Raw genomic sequence first — 19,490 nt, 5'->3', positions numbered from 1 at the left:
ATAGGGAAGCAGCTTCATTCAGTACGGTCACAGCTTCTCCCACTCTTATCTGCTATCTTGGCAGAGAAGGAGAGACCGGTGGATGTGCCGGGACATAGCTGCTGTGAGCAGGAGAAGCTGAAGAACTGCAAATGTACATAAGCCTCCCCTGCCACCACAGAGGAGAGTGTGTGTGTGTGAGAGATACTTGTGTGTGAGATGTGCTTGTGTGTGGTAGCTGTAGTATGTATGGATGTGTATATGTGAGATATCTAGTGTGTGCGTTATCTGTAGTGTGTGTACGCGTTATCTGTAGTGTGTGTGCATTATCTGTAGTGTGTGTGTGTACGCGTTACTTGTAATGTGCGTGTGTGTTATCTGTAGTGTGTACGTTATCTGTAGTGTGTGCACGAGTTATATGTATTGTGTGTGTGCGCGTTATCTGTACTGTGTGTGTTATCTGTAGTGTGTGCATTATCTGTAGTGTGTGCATTATCCCTAGTGTGTGTGCGTTATGTGTGTTATCTGTAGTGTGCGTTATGTGTGTTATCTGTAGTGTGTGTGTGTTATCTGTAGTGTGTGTTATCTGTACTGTGTGTTGGTTATCTGTAGTGTGTGCGTGTGTTATCCGTAGTGTGTGTGCGTTATGTGAGTTATCTGTAGTGTGTGCGTGTGTGTTATCTGTACTGTGTGTTATCTGTACTGTGTTGGTTATCTGTAGTGTGTGCGCGTTATCTGTAGCATGTGTGCATGTTATCTGTAGTGTGTGTGCACGTTATCTGTAGTGTGTGTGCATTATCTGTAGAGTGTGTTCACGTTATCTGTACTGTGTTATCTGTAGTGTGTGTTATCTGTAGAGCGTGTGTGTGCGTTATCCGTAGTGTGTGTGTTATCTGTAGTGTGTGTCATCTTTAGTGTGTTTTTTATCTGTAGTGTGTGTGTGTGTAATACTCTTCTATGAAGTATCTGTAGTGTGTGTGTGTTATCTGTAGTGTATGTGTGTGATACTTGTGTGTGAGGTATCTGTAGTGTGTGTGTGTGACACTTGTCCAGCAGGCATGTGCCGTGTATATGATGTGTACTTGCTGAGCGTTTCTTATAGAGCATGTAAGTACTAAGTGCATGTATAATATGTGTGCCTGTGTGACTATGATGTGTTTGTAATGAGGGTGTGATATCCAGCATGTGTGCTGTGTAGTCATGAGCGAGCATACTCGGTACTCGCCCAAGCATCTCACTACTCGAGATGCTCGGAGCTCGCCGAGTATTTCAGGGGTTGCTCGGCGGGAGCTCAGGTCCCCTCCCTGCATGTTTGGCGCTCTTTGGAGAGCCAATAAACATGCAGGGATTGTCTGCCACACACTGTAATACCGCAGCCATGAAGGAATAATTATTTTTTGGATCTTAATTCTGATTAATTGCTTAAAAAGCAATCCAGAAAACACCTTTTTTCTGCTCCATTTGCTTGTTGGCACTGCAGAATACAGCCAGATCTTTTCCATATTACAGCGCTAAAAATCCATCTATTTAAAACTGTGTTTTGTCAGTCACACGGCTCACATACATAAAAGTGCACTCAAAATTCTGCCATTTCTGGCCTCCATTTAAATTTTGTTGCAGTGTGTTAACGAAGTTATTGACACCAATGTAACAAATGGAAGCGGAGGCACAGATGGTGAAGTTCACATTCGTTTTTTATTTTTAGAGTGGAACCTCGGGACCACCGTCCGGGGGGCTCCGAAGGGGGCGTGACTAGTGAGCCCCAGGTATCCGTAGTAAGATCCCACGAACAGGACCAGAGTGGAATACCTGGGGGACACAGGTTCTACCTCCAGTTAGACCCCGGACACGTGGCAGCTGTCCCAGCAGGACAAACAGGTAACAGATATAACAGATCTGATGGATTTGACCGGCGGACACCGGGTATGAGAGGTGAAGTTGGCACTGGTGAGGAAGGTCAGGTTCCGGGTAGATGATAGGAAGCTGGCTCCTGTAACCTTGACGTAGTCCCCGGGTTCAGATGGAGAGTGTCGGAACGGGATGGCACTTGAATCTATGGATACTGATGTCGTCTGAGATAGTTGAACACTGGTCACAGATACTCTGCGGAAACAAACAGTATGAGCAAGTGCAAACGAATTGCTAACGCAGCGCAGACAGAACAGAGACTGAACCGGATGTAGCAAGAGTAGATACTCGTTGCTCTGGCACTCAACCTATGGAGGAGAGGCCAGAAATAGTAATCACGTCCTAAGAATTCTCCCTGAAGGCCTGCTGGCAGCGTGCCAGGAAGTGGGGGAGAGAGAAGCAACAGCAGGACGACGAGGGTCAGACAGAGCACGAGGATCCAGACGGACCTTGCCGTGGTACAGGGGCAGCACGGAGAGCAGGAGCAGGTGAGGGACCAGAACTGGGGGCAGCGCCAGAACCAGGTGCAGGGCCAGAACTGGGTGTAACAACCAGTTGGCTGTTAAAAATTGTTACAGCTATTTAAAACTGGTTTGTCCGTCACACGGCTCACATATAAGTTCGCTCCAAATTCAGCCATTTGTAGTGAACGTGGAAAATATTGTCCTCCATTTAAAATGGGCAAGGCACGTGGCAAGGGACGGGGAACTGAACGTGATGGTGATGGTGCATGTAGAGACCGAGGCCAAAGCCGTGGGCAAGTTGAAATTGTGCCACAGCAAACACCCACATCTTCTCGCCCAACCTTCCTGTCCCAATTACTAAGGTACCGCAGCACACCACTATTGAACTCACAGCAATGTCAAAAGGTTATTGGTTGGATAGCGGATTATGCTTCCAGTCACTTTGCCACCACCACCACCCTGTTTTCCACACGGTCAAGCCTCAGTAGCCGTGAGTCGCATATTCCTCACCCTGATCCTCCCCCCATGCCGAGTGCCCGGACACAACTAATCCCACACTTGGACACTCCGAAGAGCTGTTCACTTTTCCATTTATAGATTGGGGCTCTCACCCGATCCACTTGAAGCGGGGCAAGAGGAGATCGCACATAGCGATGCCCAAATATTTGATCAGCCACGGTCACATGAAGCCGACAGTGGGAAAGTGTCACAAGAGGTGGACGATGATGAGACACAATTGCCAGAAAGTCAGGAGGAGGACCATGGTGCGGAAGTGGAAGACGTGGTGAATGATAGAATACTGTAACTGACCCAAGCTGGCAGGAGGACATGCAGAGTGAGGACAGCAGCACACAGAGGGAGGGAGGCGTAGCACCCCAAAAGGCAGGAAGAAGCAGTGTGGTGGTCGCAGACAGAAGGTGGTCAACCATTCCCCGTAATACCAACATGAATAAAGTTGCCAACACAACTGTTAGGTGTTCCCGAGTCTGGTTGTTTTTTAAAGCCTCTGACGATAACCTCAAAAAGACCATTTGCACCACAGGCCAGCATCAGCAGGGGTAGCAAAACTACCAGCCTGACCACCACCAGCATGATCTGGCACATGGCAGCAAAGCACCCGACTTTGTGGGCCAAACCCCAGGGTCCAGGAACAGCCGGCTCAGTACATAGCAAGCGGCGGCGGTAACTGTGCGCCATCACTGACAGCTGCCTCTGTACTGATGCATTGCTGAGCTGGTTGTCAGTCGGTTCCGAGAGTTATGTACAGTTGTGGCCAAAAGTATTGACACCCCTGCAATTCTGTCAGATAATACTCAGTTTCTTCCTGAAAATGATTGCAAACACAAATTCTTTGGTATTATTATAAAACACAAAAAGAATTGTCCTAAAGCCAAATTGGATATCATTCCACAACAAACATAAAAAAGAGGGTGGACAAAAGTATTGGCACTGTTCGAAAAATCATGTGATGCTTCTCTAATTTGTGTAATTAACAGCACCTGTAACTTGCCTGTGGCACCTAACATGTGTTGGCAATAACTAAATCTCACTTGCAGCCAACTAAACTAAATGAAGATAATAATACCAAAGAATTTGTGTTTGCAATCATTTTCAGGAAGAAACTGAGTATTATCTGACAAAATTGCAGGGGTGTCAATACTTTTGGCCACAACTGTATTGATTGGGGGCTATGTATTGAGTGGTGACTGAAGGCGCACCGTCTGTTCCTGTATAACTGAAAACTGGAGGCCTCTGGGACGAATAAAGTCAACCACATATTTGTAGGACTAATAGCATTTTGGGATTGTGACCGGTTCGCTTTAAAGTGGTTGTGCCCCCAATGTGTCGACTAAAATACAAGCGTACTTACTTCAGGACCAGCGCAGATGTCATGACATTGTTTATGGCACAAGAGCTGCCCGTTATCATCAAACTGTATTATGATCTGAGCTGACAATCTGGCCAATTACTTCAAGAAAAAATTGACCAGATCCGACAGGAAATTATCTCCCAATCACCACATACCATGCACTGTCCTCCCTCCCCCACTTCATCTAGCTCACTCTCTGACTTTGAACCAGTCACAGAAGAAGTAAGCAGGCTCCTTGCATCTTCCCGCCCAACCACTTGCACCAGTGACCCATTTCCGTCACATCTACTCCAGACCCTTTCCCCTGCTGTCACCCCTCACCTAACTAAAATATTTAACATCTCTCTCTCTTCTGGTATCTTTCCCTCCTCATTTAAGCATGCCATCATACATCCACTACTTAAAAAACCATCCCTCGACCAAAACTGTGCCGCTAACTATAGACCTGTTTCTAATCTTCCCTTCATCTCTAAAATCCTGGAATGCCTGGTCCACTCCCGTCTTATCCACTATCTCTCAGAAAACTCTTCTCGACCCTCTCCAATCCGGTTTCCGCTCTTTACATTCTACTGAAACTGCCCTCACTAAAGTCTCTAATGATCTACTAACAGCTAAATCAAATGGTCATTACTCCATGCTAATTCTCTTGGATCTCTCTGCAGCATTCGACGCTGTGGATCATCAGCTCCTCCTCCTCACTATGCTCCGTTCCACTGGCCTCAAGGACACCGTTCTCTCCTCGTTCTCCTCCTATCTTTCTGACCGCTCCTTTACTCTATTTTTTGCTGGCTCCTCCTCCTCTCATCTTCCCCTTACTGTTGGGGTTCCTCAAGGATCAGTCCTAGGCCCCCTCCTCTTCTCTTTGTATACTGCCCCTACTGGTCAAACAATCAGTAGATTTGGTTTCCAGTACCATCTCTATGCTGAATTTCCCCATGGTGGGACGATTAAAGGATTATCTTGACGACAACCAATTGTACGCTTCTTCTCCTGACATCACGCCAGCCTTTCTGGAAAACACCGGCAATTGTCTAAACGCTGTGTCTTAACATCATGCCCTCACTATATCTGAAACTGAACCTGTCAAAGACTGAACTCTTTGTGTTTCCTCCCGCTACTAATGTACCTATACCCGACATTGCCATTTCCGTGTGTGGTTCTACTATTACTCCCCAGCAACATGCCCGCTGTCTTGGGGTCATGCTTGACTCCGAGCTTTCCTTTGTCCCCCACATCCGATCACTGGATCGCTCTTGTTTTCTGCATCTCAAAAACATTTCTAGAATTCGACCTTTTCTTACTTTTGACTCTGCAAAAACTTTGACTGTTTCTCTTATTCATTCTCGTCTCGACTATTGTAACTGCCTTCTAATCAGTCTCCCTCTTACCAAACTCTCCCCCCCTCCAATCTGTCTTGAATGCAGCTGCCAGGATCATATTCCTCGCCAATCGTTACACCGATGCCTCTACCTTGTGCCAGTCATTACACTGGCTACCCATCCACTCCAGAATCCAGTACAAACTTATTACCCTCACCCACAAAGCTCTTCATTTCTCAGCACCACCCTACATCTCCTCCCTTGTTTCAGTATACCATCCTACCCGCGCCCTCCATTCTGCTGATGACCTGAGGTTAGCATCCTCAATAATCAGAACCTCCCACTCCCGTCTTCAAGACTATACACGTGTTGCGCCAATTCTTTGAAATGCACTTCCCAGGTCAATACGATTAGTCCCCAATCCCCACAATTTTAAGCGTGCCCTGAAAACTCATTTATTCAGACTGGCCTACCGCCTCAACACATTAACCTAATCTATCCCTGTGTGGCACAGCCAAAAGTTTTTTACCATAACCAGGTTCCCCACATCATGTTCCCACATGCTTTATGCATCCATTAGCCCTCTGCATCCGTACTGTTACACACTTAACATTATAGCTGGTCCATACAATCAGGGCAACTGTTACCTTACCACCCACCTTTCGTGTCTCTCCTTTTTTCCTCATAGATTGTAAGCTTGCGAGCAGGGCCCTCATTCCTCTTGGTAGCTGTTATGATCTATGTGATTATTGTTATGCTGTAATGTATATTGTCTGTACAAGTCCCCTCTGAAATTTAAAGTGCTGCGGAATATGTCAGCGCTATAGAAATAAAATTTATTATTATTATTATTATGAAGGCTGCAGATCATCAATGTCCTCTGATAGTCTGCAGCGCTTATGTCACATAAACAATGTCATGAGATTGTTGGGAGACATAGCGCTCAGAGCAGAGGAGTCATCAGACTAGAAGCATTCAAAAGGAGTTGTCTTCTAGTGAACAAGCCCTATAATGTGGATACAAAACATTTTGTCTGATCATTGCTGTATTTTTTTGTACAGTCTGCAGTGTGATAATAGTCTGCTGGCTGTCTGTATTGAACTGTTGTCTATTCACGCAATGACCACTGCAGGATTACATGTTTCAAGTTGATTGGGGTGTAACAAGTAAAGCAAAAGTTGGCACAACCTGCCAGTGGTCTACAATTTGGGTGAGGACATTCATTGTATGTGGGCTGGTGAATTTATTTTGTGCCAGGGCTGCTTTTCAGTCCCATTCCGGCCGGACTGGAGGTGACACTTTCAGTGTTTATATTCAGTATGTTTTGGTGAAATTGGCTTCTTAACCCCTTAACGACCGCCGATACGCCTTTTAACGGCGGTAATTAAGGGTACTTAAACCACAGCGCCGTTAATTCACGGCGCTGTGATTTAAGTGAATAGCGCCCCCCAGTGTCGGATTTTCTCCGGGGTCTCGGCTGCCAGGGGTAGCCGAGACCCCAGAGAACATGAATCGGTCGGTTTTTACCGACCCCCGCTTTTGCGATCGCCGTTATTAACCCTATAACGGCGACCGCAAAAAAAAAAAAGCCGCGATCTTACATTTAATTTCTCTTTCCTCTGATGTGATCGCACATCAGAGTATAGAGAAATAGGGTCCCCGATCCCCCCGGTCCCCTCCCGGTACCTCTCCCTTGTCCTCCGTCCCCTCCCAGTGGTCCCGCGCCCGCCGGCGTCATCCGATGGGCGCCGCCATCTTGAAAATGGCAGGCGCATGCGCAGTGCGCCCGCCGGGAATCTGCTGGCTCCGGCTGGCAGATTCCATTCATTATTTTGATCACTATGATAAACGATCATAGTGATCAAAATAATAAAAATAGTACATAACCCCCCCCGTTTATCACCCCCTTATATAGGCACACATAATGAAATAAAAAAAATATTTTTTTTTCAGTTTTCCATAAGGGTTATGGTTAGGGTTAGGTTAGGGTTAGGGTTAGGCTAGGGTTAGGGTTAGGCTAGGGTTAGGCTAGGGTTAGGGCTAGGGTTAGGGTTAGGCTAGGGTTAGGCTAGGGTTAGGGTTAGGCTAGGGTTAGGGTTAGGCTAGGGTTAGGGTTAGGCTAGGGTTAGGGCTAGGCTAGGGTTAGGGCTAGGGTTAGGGTTGGGCTAGGGTTAAGGGTTAGGGTTGGGCTAGGGTTAGGGTTGGGCTAGGGTTAAGGGTTAGGGTTGGGCTAGGGTAGGGTTAGGGTTGGGCTAGGGTTGGGCTAGGGTTAGGGTTAGGGCGAACTAGGATTAGGGTTAGAATTAGGATTAGGGATTAGGGTTGGGATTAGGGTTAGGGGTGTGTTGGGGTTAGGGTTGGAGTAAGAATTGAGGGGTTTCCACTATTTACCAACTTTGGGGGTCTAAAAATTGGGGTCTAAAAAATCACTTTTGTGGAAATAAAAAAGACTTTATTTTCACGGCTCTGCGTTTATAAACTTCTGTGACGCGCTTGGGGGTTCAAAGTGCTCACCACACATCTAGATAAGTTCCTTAGGGGGTCTAATTTCCAAAATGGGGTCACTTGTGGGGGGTTTCCACTGTTTAGGCCCATCAGGGGCTCTGCAAACGCAACATGATGCCCGCAGACCATTCCATCAAAGTCTGCATTCCAAAATGGCACTCCTTCCCTTCCGAGCTCTCCCATGCGCCCAAACAGTGGTTCCTCCACACATATGGGGTATCAGCGTACTCAGGACAAATCGCATAATAACTGTGGGGGTATGATTTCTCCTGTTACCCTTGTAAAAATAAAAATTTGGGGGTGAAAAGATCATTTTTGTGGAAAAAAAAAATGGATTTCTTATTTTCACGGCTCTACGTTATAAACTTCTGTGAAGCACTTGAAGGTTCAAAGTGCTCACCACACATCTAGATAAGTTCCTTAATGGGTCTAGTTTCCAAAATGGGGTCACTTGTTGGAGTTTTCCACTGTTTAGGCACATTAAGGGCTCTCCGAACGCAACATGGCATCCGATCTTAATTCTAGCCAATTCTGCGTTGAAAAAGTCAAACGGTGCTCCATCCCTTGCGAGCTCTGCCGTGTGCTGAAAAAGGGGTTTACCCCCACATATGGGATATCGGCGTATTCAGGAGAAATTGTACAACAAATTTTGCGGTTGATTTTCTCTTTTAACACTTGTGAAAATAAAAAAAATTGGTTCTGAAGTAATTTTTTTCCAAAAAAAAGTTAAATTAATTTTTTCCATCCACATTGCTTTCGTTCCTGTGAAGCACTTAAAGGGTTAATAAACTTCTTGAATGTGGTTTTGAGCACCTTGAGGGGTCTAGTTTTTAGAATGGTGCCACTTTTGGGTATTTTCTGTCATGTACACCCCTCAAAATGACTTTAAATATGATGTGGTCCCTAAAAAAAATGGCTTTGTAAATTTTGTTGTAAAAATGAGAAATCGCTGGTCAACTTTTAACCCTTATAACTTCCTAACAAAAAAAAATTTTGCTTCCAAAATTGTGCTGATGTAAAGTAGACATGTGGGAAATGTTATTTATTAAGAAATTAATGTGACACATCTCTCTGATTTAAGGGCATAAAAATTTAAAGTTTTAAAATTGCAAAATTTTAAAATTTTTTGCCATATTTCTTTGTTTTTTTCATAAATAAACACAAGACTTATCGAAGAAATTTTACCACTAACATGAAGTACAATATGTCACGAAAAAACAATCTCAGAATCAGCAGGATCCATTAAAGCGTTCCAGAGTTATAACCTCATAAAGGGACAGTGGTCAGAATTGTAAAAATTGGCCTGGTCATTAAGCTGCAAACTGGCTCTGTCGCTAAGGGGTTAATATAGTAGTTTTACAATAAAACTTCATACAGAAGAATATAAAAAGACTGGTTTATTTTTAGTGTAACATGCTGCATAAATTGCTATCCATGACAGATAATTATAATATCTAACACCTGTAGCCGTCTTTGTATACCAAGGCCTATTTAAAGAAGCACTAGAAAATTAGTTAAAGGTATTATAAATCCACCCCATGATAGTTCTTCCAAAACAGAAAAGGATGTGTATCGCCTTTTCACCTACCTGCAAAAAAAGCCATAAATAAAAAAAAAAATAATATTTGTTCAGAATTCTGCTGCTTTCTTCAAGAAGCAGACAGTAGATTAAGCCTGGGAAGATGCCATAATGGGGAAACTCTGAGGGTATATTCCCGCAATCAGTAAAGGATGGGTACTTGTGCAGCGTCCAACCTGCAGTGTCCAGATGTTACAGTATAGTGGATGGGATTGCAAGAAATCCCATGATCACTGTGCGTCCAGAGATACCCGCAGATCACTCGCGGAGACGGACATGCAGCGCTTCTCTCCATAGTGCAGCTTATCAATTTCTCTTGCGGAGACGTTGGAGAAATTTCACCCATAGAATGTATTGGACAAGGTGAATCCGCCCGGTTCAATGAACACATGCGCATTCACCTGCATTCAATAGATGGAAGCATTTTGGACACAGCTAACGTGCTGTGTCCAAAGCACTGACAGTTCCGGATCATGGGGAAATAGCCTGAGTCGGGTAGATGACCTTGCCACAAGTTTTTTATGTAAATTGTCACAAGTGTTCATTTTGTGAGTATAAGGGTACCGTTACACTTAAAGATGCACCAGCGATCCCGACAACGATAGGACCTTGTCAGGATCGCTGGTGCCTCGCTACATGATCGCTGGTGGCCTGTCAAACAGGCAGACTCACCAGCAATCAGAACCAGCGAGGACTCTGGTTTCTAAGGTAAATATGGGGTAACTAAGCGGCGCATGTCGCTTAGTTACCCGATGTGTACCATAGATACCAGCGTGCTCGCGCCGGGAGCTGGTATCTAAGGGTATGTGCACACGTAGTTTTTAGTCTCTGCGGATTTTGTAGAGAAAACCGCAGGAAATCCGCAGGACAAAGTGCTGCGGTTTTTCTGCGGTTTATCTGCGGATTATCTGCGTTTTTTCTGCGGTTTTGCCCTGCGGTTTTACACCTCATAATGGATGAGGTGTAAAACCGCAGCGTTTCTGCACCAAACAACTGACATGCTGCGGATTGTAAACCGCAGCAAAACCGCGCGGAAAAAAACGCAGCATGTGCACAGCTTTTTTTTATTTCCATAGGAAATAAAGGTACTGTACAACGCAGCAAAATCTGCTGCGTTTCTGCAGAGCCAAAAACGCTGCGGAAACGCAGCAGAATCCGCAGCGTGTGCACATACCCTAAGGTACACAGCGGTAACTAAGTGACTCGCGCCGCTTAGTTACCCGATATTTACCTTAGATACCAGCTCCCAGCATCTGCTTACAGCTCTGGGAGCGTCGCTGATCGTTGTTCTCCCGCTGCCACACGCAGCGATGCGCGCTGGCCAGCGGGAGAGCAGCGATCAAAAAATGGCCCAGGACGATCCTGCACGATCAGCGCGGCAGGGGGCCCGGTCGCTGATGTGTGTCACACACAGCGAGATTGCCGTGGCGTCACAAAATCAGCGATCTCGCTAGCGAACTCGCTGTGTGTGACAGGGCCTTAAGAAAAACTTTCTTGCGATTGTATATCTCCACGGAGCTTCACCATTGGGAGGACGTGTCCCCCTTCTATCTTATTTTGTGATTAGGAGATGACAGACACCAAATTAGATGGTGTGTGTACGACACGGGTGAATAAAAAGTCTTGACATCCGTTTGGATAACACTCAGGTAGAAGTATGAACAAGATCAAAAGTTTACTTGTAAAATATTACTTTAGATTTCAAGAAAAGTCCTGTAATTGCTCTCCAAATAGTGATTTACTAGTCCTTGACTGTACAACTGATTTTCATAGATTAGAGAATGTACATGGCTAACCAAATTAATCACTGTTGGTATCTATATATATAATCGTGTTATGTCTGTCTGTCTGTAACCGAAATCCCGCGGCCCTGATTTGTTTGTAACGGTAAGCTGCGCCTGTCGCCGATTGGTCGCGGCTGCCAGGCCGCGACCAATCAGCGGCAGGCGCAGTCGGGCGCAGCGCTCAATCGGGCGGAGCGCATCTGTAAAAAATAGAATTAAAATAAAAAAAGGTTATACTCACCTTCCGACGGCCCGCAATCTCCACTCCACGCGCCCGGCCTCGCGGTCCCATTAATGCCTTGCACCTTAGACCGGAGATGACGTCGCTCTCGCGAGAGCGCGACGTCATCAGCGTTGAAAGCATTACTGGGACCGCGAGGCCGGGCGCGTGGAGTGGAGATCACGGGCCGTTGGAAGGTAAGTATATAACTATTTTTTATTTTAACAGAGACCATGCATACCAGGAAAGGGGGGTGACGGGACCATGCATACCAAGAAAGGGGGGTGATGGGGACCACACATACCAGGAAAGGGGAGTGAGGGTGACCATACATACCAGCAAAGGGGTGTGAGAGGGACCATGCATACCAGCAATGGGGGGACCATGCATACCAGCAATGGCGGGGAGGGGGACCATGCACACCAGCAATGGGGGGGAGGGGCAGGGGTGAACCTAGCCTATCTGCTGCAAGAGGCGAACAGCAAAATGACGCCCCCCCACACACAAAGTAAATTTTCATATCTATCCTGTAAAACTGAGCACAATAGTGGACATTTTGATTTAGATACAGTAAATAGAAAAAAAAGGTGTCCAAACACAAGGATGTCAGCGCCATCACACGCACATACAAGAACAACACGTAAGTATCTAGAACAAGGGTCAATAATGGCAATGGTAGGCCTGGCACAGGGCCGGACTGGGACAAAAATGCAGCTCTGCCACACAAATCCCACCAGCCCACAAACTATAGCACTACTCACCCCGATCAGTGAATTTTTGCTATACTTTGTCGTCCCCTCATCACTCTCTTTAAGGAGTTATTTGAAGAGTCACATGTGAATGGCACCACAGTGCGTATGACTGACCACAGCTCCATTTACATGGTGCTCTTCAAAGCTACGTTTCCCAGGATCATGGGGGTCCCAGCGGTCTGATCCACAACAAACAGAAAGTCATCCCCTATCCCCACATAATGCTCCATACAGTATTATGGGCCCCATATATTACTGCATACAGTATAATGGGCCCCATATAAGGCTCCATACAGCATAATGGGCCCCATATATTGCTTCCTACAGTATAATGGGCACCATATATTACTTCATACAGTATAATGGGCACCATATATTACTTCATACAGAACAATGGGCACCATATATTACTTCATACAGTGTAATGGGCCCCATATAATTCTTCTACCCAAACCCCGCTGTTCTGGCCTCCTCAGTGTATTCTGATCCTCCGCAGTGCTTGGCACAGGGACATCATTAACTTTACCTATATAATTGTCCACTTGGACTGGTAGTAATAGTGATTTGTTTGTACCCTGTTGTCTGGCGCTGGCCCACTTTATGGGGGTGCTCAGGGCATATGATTATACACCAGTAAAAAGTATGAGAGGCTCAATGTGACCAGTGCCACCTAGTTTCCTACCCCTCTTATTCGACTGGTACTGTGGGCACACTGACTTGTACTGAGGAAAAGAAAGAAAGAACAGAGAGAAAAAGAAAACAGAGAGAAAGAAAGAAAGAACAGAGAGAGAAAGAAAGAGGGGAAAGAAAGAAGAGAGAAAGAAAGAGGGGAAAGAAAGAAATAACAGAAAAATAGAAGAAGGAAAGAAAGAGAGAGAAAGAAAGATTCTATAAAGATACTACAGCAGCCCGGCTCCCACTGTAGTGCCCACCTGAGCCTCCCGATGCAGGACATATCATGATCCGCTCACATGGCCGGCATCCCGAGTCCACGGCGATCCTGCTGTCCGCGCTGTTGGGGAGGATACGGTGATGGATCTGAAGCATTCCCTGAAGTGCCTCCATGGTTCTGTCACAATCTCCTCCCGAAATTACCTCATTTCCAGTCAGCTTCTAGCACGTCACTTCCGGTGGAACGTTACGTGCGAATTTTAAAGTGCTCCTCGGGGCTCCGCCGTGTACTCCTGTGTCTGTGGGAAAAGTAAGCTCCCAGCCGGGGCAGTGGGGTAGAATCTCAAAATCGGGACTGTCCTGCTGGGAGGTATGAATGCTCCCCACCATACACCTTGTACACGTATGGCTCCGCATACATCATACACACACGGTTCTGCTTTTTATGCCTCATACACACAAGGCTCCGTTCTGTACACCTCGCACACACACGGCTCCACTCAGTACACACATGGCTTCACTCCATAAACCTCGTACACATGCGGCTCTGCTCCGTACACCTTGTACACACGCTCTGTAAACCTTGTACACAAATGGCTCCACTCCGTAAAACTTGTACACATGCGACTTTGCTCCATACACCTCATACACACGCGGTTCCGCTCCATACACCTCACACACACGCGACTCTGCTCCGTACACCTCGTACATGTGCGGCTCTGCTCCGTACACGTGCGGCTCCGCTCTGTACACCTCGCACATGCTCTGCTCTGTACACCTCGCACACACGCTGCTCCACTCCGTACACCTCGCACACGCGCTGCTCCGCTCCGTACACACGGCTCCACTTCGTGTACACACACGGCTCCGCTCTGTACAATCTCTGCTCAGTACACATGCAGCTCTGCTCCTTACACACATGTGGCTCCGCTCCATACACCTCGCACACACACACAGCTCCGCACACCCCACACACTCGCTGCTCTGCTCCGTACACCTCATACACACACACGGCTCCGCTCCGTGTACACACAGCTCCACTCCGTACACATCTCTGCTCCGTACACCTCGTACACAGTCACACAGCTCCACTCCGTACACACACAGCTCCACTCCGTACACATCTCTACAACGTACACCTCGTACACATGCAGCTCTGCTCCGTGCACCTAACACACGCGCGGCTCTGCTCCGTACACCTTGTACACACACGGCTCCGCTCCGTACACATCGTACACACGCGGCTCAGCTCCTTACACCTCGTAAACATGCGGCTCCGTTCCTTACACCTCGTACACATGCGGCTCCGCTCCTTACACCTTGTACACACGCGGCTCCGCTCTGTACACCTCGTACACACGCGGCTCCGCTCCGTGCACCTCACACACTCGAGGCTCTGCTCCGTACACCTCGTACACACACGGCTCCGCTCCGTACACCTCGTACACGTGCGGCTCTGCTCCGTACACCTTGTACACGTGCAGCTCTGCTCCGTGCACCTCGGTCCTCGTACACACGCGGCTCTGCTCCTTACACCTCATACACACGCGGCTCTGCTCCTTACACCTCGTACACACGCGGCTCTGCTCCTTATACCTTGTACACACGCAGCTCTGCTCCTTACACCTCGTACACACGGCTCCGCTCTGTACACCTCGCACACACATGGCTCCGCTCCGTACACCTCACACACTCGCTGCTCTGCTCCGTACACCTTGTACACACACACGGCTCCACTCCGTGTACACACACAGCTCCACTCCATACACATCTCTGCTCCGTACACCTCGTACACACACAGCTCCACTCCATACACATCTCTGCTCCGTACACCTCGTACGCTTGCAGCTCTGCTCCGTACACCTCACACACTCGCGGCTCTGCCACATAACCCTGTAAACCCCCTTGACCCCACAAATAAACTTCCCTCATCCAGGACGATGACAGACAGCAGAGTCCTGGATAAAACAAGGGCTGATGCGCACAGGTCCTGTGATGAGGTCATAGGAGGGGAGGAGTCAGGGTCACATGATATCCGGATTGAAGACGCTACAGATGAGGAGAGGAGCGACTACAGGACCTGTGATGAGGTCACAGGAGGGGAGGAGTCAGGGGTCACATGATCAGGGGGCCCCTGACTCCTTCCCTCCTGTGATCTCATCAATTACAGTCCCTTGCACAACCGCAGCACCAGTGTGCAGAGGCTAAATTGTAGGTGCTGCGGGTAGAGGAGCGCATAATGCCGCCCCCTGCTGCCTGCCGCTTCAGCACCTGGCTCAACTTGGCTAATTATAGCTGCGGCCCTGGGGAGGGGGACCATGCATACCAGCAAAGGGGTGTGAGGGTGACCATGCCTACCAGGAAAGGGGGGTGAGGGTGACCATGCATACCAGGATAGGGGGGTGAGGGTGACCATGCATACCAGGAGAGGGGGGTGAGGGGACCATGTATACCAGCAATGGGGGGGGACCATGCACACCAGCAATGGGGGGAGGGGGACCATGCATACCAGCAATGGGAGGGAGGGGGACCATGCATACCAGCAATGGGGGGGAGGGGGACCATGCATACCAGCAAAGGGGGGTGAGGGGACCATGCATACCAGGAAAGAGGGATGAGAGGACCATGCATACCTGGATTGGGGGGTGAGAGGACTATGCATTCCAGGATTGGAGGGTGAGGGGACCATGCTTACCAGGATTGGGGGGTGAGGGGTGCCATGCATATCAGGATTGGGGGGTGAGAGGACCATGCATATCAGGTTTGAGGCGTGAGGAGACCATGCATACCAGGAAATGGGGGTGACGGGACTATGCATACCAGGAAAGGGGGGTGAGGGGGACCATGCATACCAGGAAAGGGGGGGTGAGGGGACCATGCTTACCAGGAAAGAGGGGTGAGAGGATCATGCATACCAGGATTGGAGGGTGAGAGAACCATGCATTCTGGGATTGGAGGGTGAGGGGACCATGCTTAACAGGATTGGGGGTGAGGGGACCATGCATATCAGGATTGGGGGGTGAGGGGACCATGCATACCAGGATAGGGGGGAAGGGGTACCACGCATATCAGGATTGGGGGGTGAGAGGACCATGCAGGATTGGGGGGTGCATTATTGCACTATTATTAAAACTTCATAAATTACATACATATTCTAGAATACCCGATGCATTAGAATCGGGCCACCGTTCAGTAATTTATATTACCACACGTCAAACAATTTACCAGTTGGTGCAGTAGATTCTAAGAAAACCAACAGACTTCACATTTATGATCTGTATGTTTTTGAGTCTGTGTATTAGAATAATTAATTGAAAGGATATGTGTTCAAAATAATAGCAGTGTGACGTTCAATTAGTGAGGTCAATCATTCTGTGAAGAAACAGGTGTGAATCAGGTGGCCCTTATTTAAGGGTGAAGCCACGACATATTGTGCATGTATTTCTCGTTGAAAGCCTAAGAAGTATGAGACATTGTTCAGAAGAACAGCATACTTTGATTAAAAAGTTTATTGGAGAGGATAAAACTTATAAAGAAGTGCAGACAATGATAGGCTGCTCAGCTAAAATGATCTCCAATGCTACAAAAAATGGAAAGCCAAACCAGAGAGATGTAGAAGAAAGCAGAAGACTACCATTCAAATGGATGGAAGAGTAGCCAGAATGGCAAAGGCTCAGCCAATAAGCTCCAGGATGATCAAAGACAGTCTCAAGTTACCTGTGATACTGTGACAGATAGAAGATGCCTGTGTGAAGCTAATCTCTTAACAAGAAGACCCAGCAAAGTCTCATTGTTAAAAAAAAAGACATGTACTGAAGCGGATACAATTTTCCAAAGAACACATCACCTGGCCTAAAGAGAAATGGAGAAACATTTTGTGGGCTGATGAAAGTAAAATTGTTCTTTTTGGGTCCACAGAGAGTTTGTCGGCCGACCCCCAAACTCTGCATTCAAGCCACAGTACATTCTGAAGACAGTGCATCATGGTGGTGCGTTCTTGTTTCTCTTACAATGGAGCCAGATCTATTTACCGCATACAAGTGATCATGGACCAGTTTGCATATATTTAAAATACTTGAAAAGGGATCATGTTGCCTTACGCTGAAGAGGATATACCCTTGAAATGAGTGTTCTAACAAGACAAGACAATGATCCTAAACACTAGTAAACGAGCAAAATCTTGGTTCCAGTCCAACAAAATTGAGGTTATGGAGTGGCCAGCCCAATCCCTGGAATTTAATCCAATATTATTATTATTATTTATATAGCACCATTGATTCCATGGTGCTGTACATGAGAAGGGGTATTACTTACAGCAAGCAAACTAACAATCACAGACTGATATAGAGGGGAGAGAGGACCCTGCCCTTTCGGGCTTACATTCTACAGGATGGTGTGGAAGGAGACAGTAGGTTGGGGGGTTGCAGCAGCTCCAGTGATGGTGAGGCGGTAGCTCCGGTAGTGGTGAGGAGGCAGTGGGGATCATTGCAGGCTGTAAGCTTTCCTGAAGAGATGGGTTTTCAGGTTCCGTCTGAAGGATCCGATTGTGATTGATGGTTGGACGTGTTGGAACAAAGAATTCCAGAGGATGGGGGCTATTCGGGAGAAGTCTTTTAGGTGGTTGGGTGAGGAGTGAATAAGTGTGGAGGAGAGAAGGAGGTCTTGAGAGGACCAGAGATTACGTGAGGGAAGATATTGGGAGATTAGTTCAGAGATATATGGTGGAGACAGGATATTTCTGGTGAGGGAGCTGGTTGTGCTGACAGAGGAGTTGTGAGTTCTCATTCCAGGCTCCCTCTGGTGGTGGCAGGAGGTAATGAACCTGAAGGTAATGAAGGTTGCGTCTCCAAAGTTCAAGCCAAGATTTATTGGACCTTATAAGATTTTGGAGATTCTTAATCCTGTTTCTTTTCGATTGGCTCTTCCAGTTACGTTTAAGATCCATAACGTATTTCATAAATCTCTGTTGAAGAGGTTTGTTGAGCCAGTAGTTCCTATGGCGGCACCTCCTGACCCTATATTGGTTAAAGGCAATGTGGATATATGAGGTAGAGAAAAGATTGGATTCTCGCTTGGCTAGACGAAGACTCCAGTATTTGGTCAAATGGAAGGGTTATGGCCAGGAGGATAATTCTTGGGTCTCTGCCTCTGACATTCATGCCAATAGATTGGTTCGTGCTTTTCACTGGGCCCATCCTGATCGGCCTGGTGGCATGGATGAGGGTTCGGTGACCCCTCCTCAAGGGGGGGTACTGTTGTGAACTCATTTTCTGGTCTGCCTCTGGTTTCTGGCGAGGGAGCTGGTTGTGCTGACAAAGGAGTTGTGAGTTCTCTTTCCAGGCTCCCTCTGGTGGTGGCAGGAGGTAATGAAGCTGATCTAATTAACAGACACCTGCCACCTGATAATGAGGATGAGGAGTGGATATCTGGAGTCTCAGACTGCATTTAAGACAGCCGACTCCCTATTCCCATGCTGGTGATTTTTTCCTGCCTCCTGAGGTCTTAGTTTCCAGCTCAGTTCCTGCCTTCTCAAGCTAAGTTGTTCTCTGCTTATGTTCACATTTGATTTGGTTTGGTCTATTCAGTTTTTTGTGCTGGTCTCCTTTCTGGAGACCAGCCAAGCAGGAGCAGTTCTCTGGTGTCAGCCACGTCTGGCGTTTGGAGTCCAGTTGCTGTTATTATCTGCGGTGTGAAGCTTAGCAGCGGTGTACATAAGCTGGTGTTTTTGTTACCTTGTCCCTTTGGAGTCTGTCATTTTCCCGCTGTGTTTATTATCTGCAGAGGTGAGGCTAGTGCTCCTTGCCTGCCAGTGCACTAGCCAGGGCAGAGTTAGGTGACAAATAGGGACGAGGTATCCTGATGGCGGCAGGGGGAAGGACCCGCATAGGGCGTTAGATGAGTTCAGGGACAGGCTCTATCGTTAGGGTCTTCCTCTCATCTTTACCATCCCATTGTATGTGAGTTGTGACGCTAGTTGTCTGACCACCTGTGGGGTCGAGTCACTCCGTGACAGAAACACTGCGGACCGCCCCATTAGGCGGCCCGACTGCGCCCCCTGCCGGCTGCACCCTGGACACATGCCCCAGCTGCCCTCCTAAATATGTCTCTGACTTTGAGGCCACATTTTGAGACGCATCTGGCCTCGTTCAATACAAGTATATTGAGTGAGGTTATGCATGCTAGTCAGAATATATCTGGAAGCATGCATACTGCATATTT

The 19,490-nt window shown here is 47.4% G+C and overlaps 1 protein-coding gene across 3 annotated transcripts in view; it reads right to left on the bottom strand.

Annotated features, from left to right (window-relative positions):
* Positions 1-1,655: 1,655 nt before the first annotated feature.
* Positions 1,656-19,490, bottom strand: part of LOC141046614 (N-acylethanolamine-hydrolyzing acid amidase-like) — a 122,485-nt gene continuing 104,650 nt past the window's right edge. For all 3 annotated transcript variants that reach the window (XM_073541130.1, XM_073541138.1, XM_073541148.1), the window contains one exon: positions 1,656-2,082. Coding sequence is in view for 1 of the 3 variants with exons in the window: in XM_073541148.1 (XP_073397249.1) it covers position 2,082 (1 nt within the window). In the remaining 2 variants the exon portion in view is untranslated. The remainder of the gene's footprint in view (positions 2,083-19,490) is intronic.

This window comes from Dendrobates tinctorius, unplaced genomic scaffold (assembly GCF_039654945.1).
Source record: "Dendrobates tinctorius isolate UK_male_01 unplaced genomic scaffold, ASM3965494v1 ptg000011l, whole genome shotgun sequence".
In the NCBI taxonomy this organism is placed as follows: domain Eukaryota; kingdom Metazoa; phylum Chordata; class Amphibia; order Anura; family Dendrobatidae; genus Dendrobates; species Dendrobates tinctorius.
The sequence above is the reverse complement of the archived record's forward strand: the minus strand, read 5'-3'. Positions and strand labels throughout refer to the sequence as shown.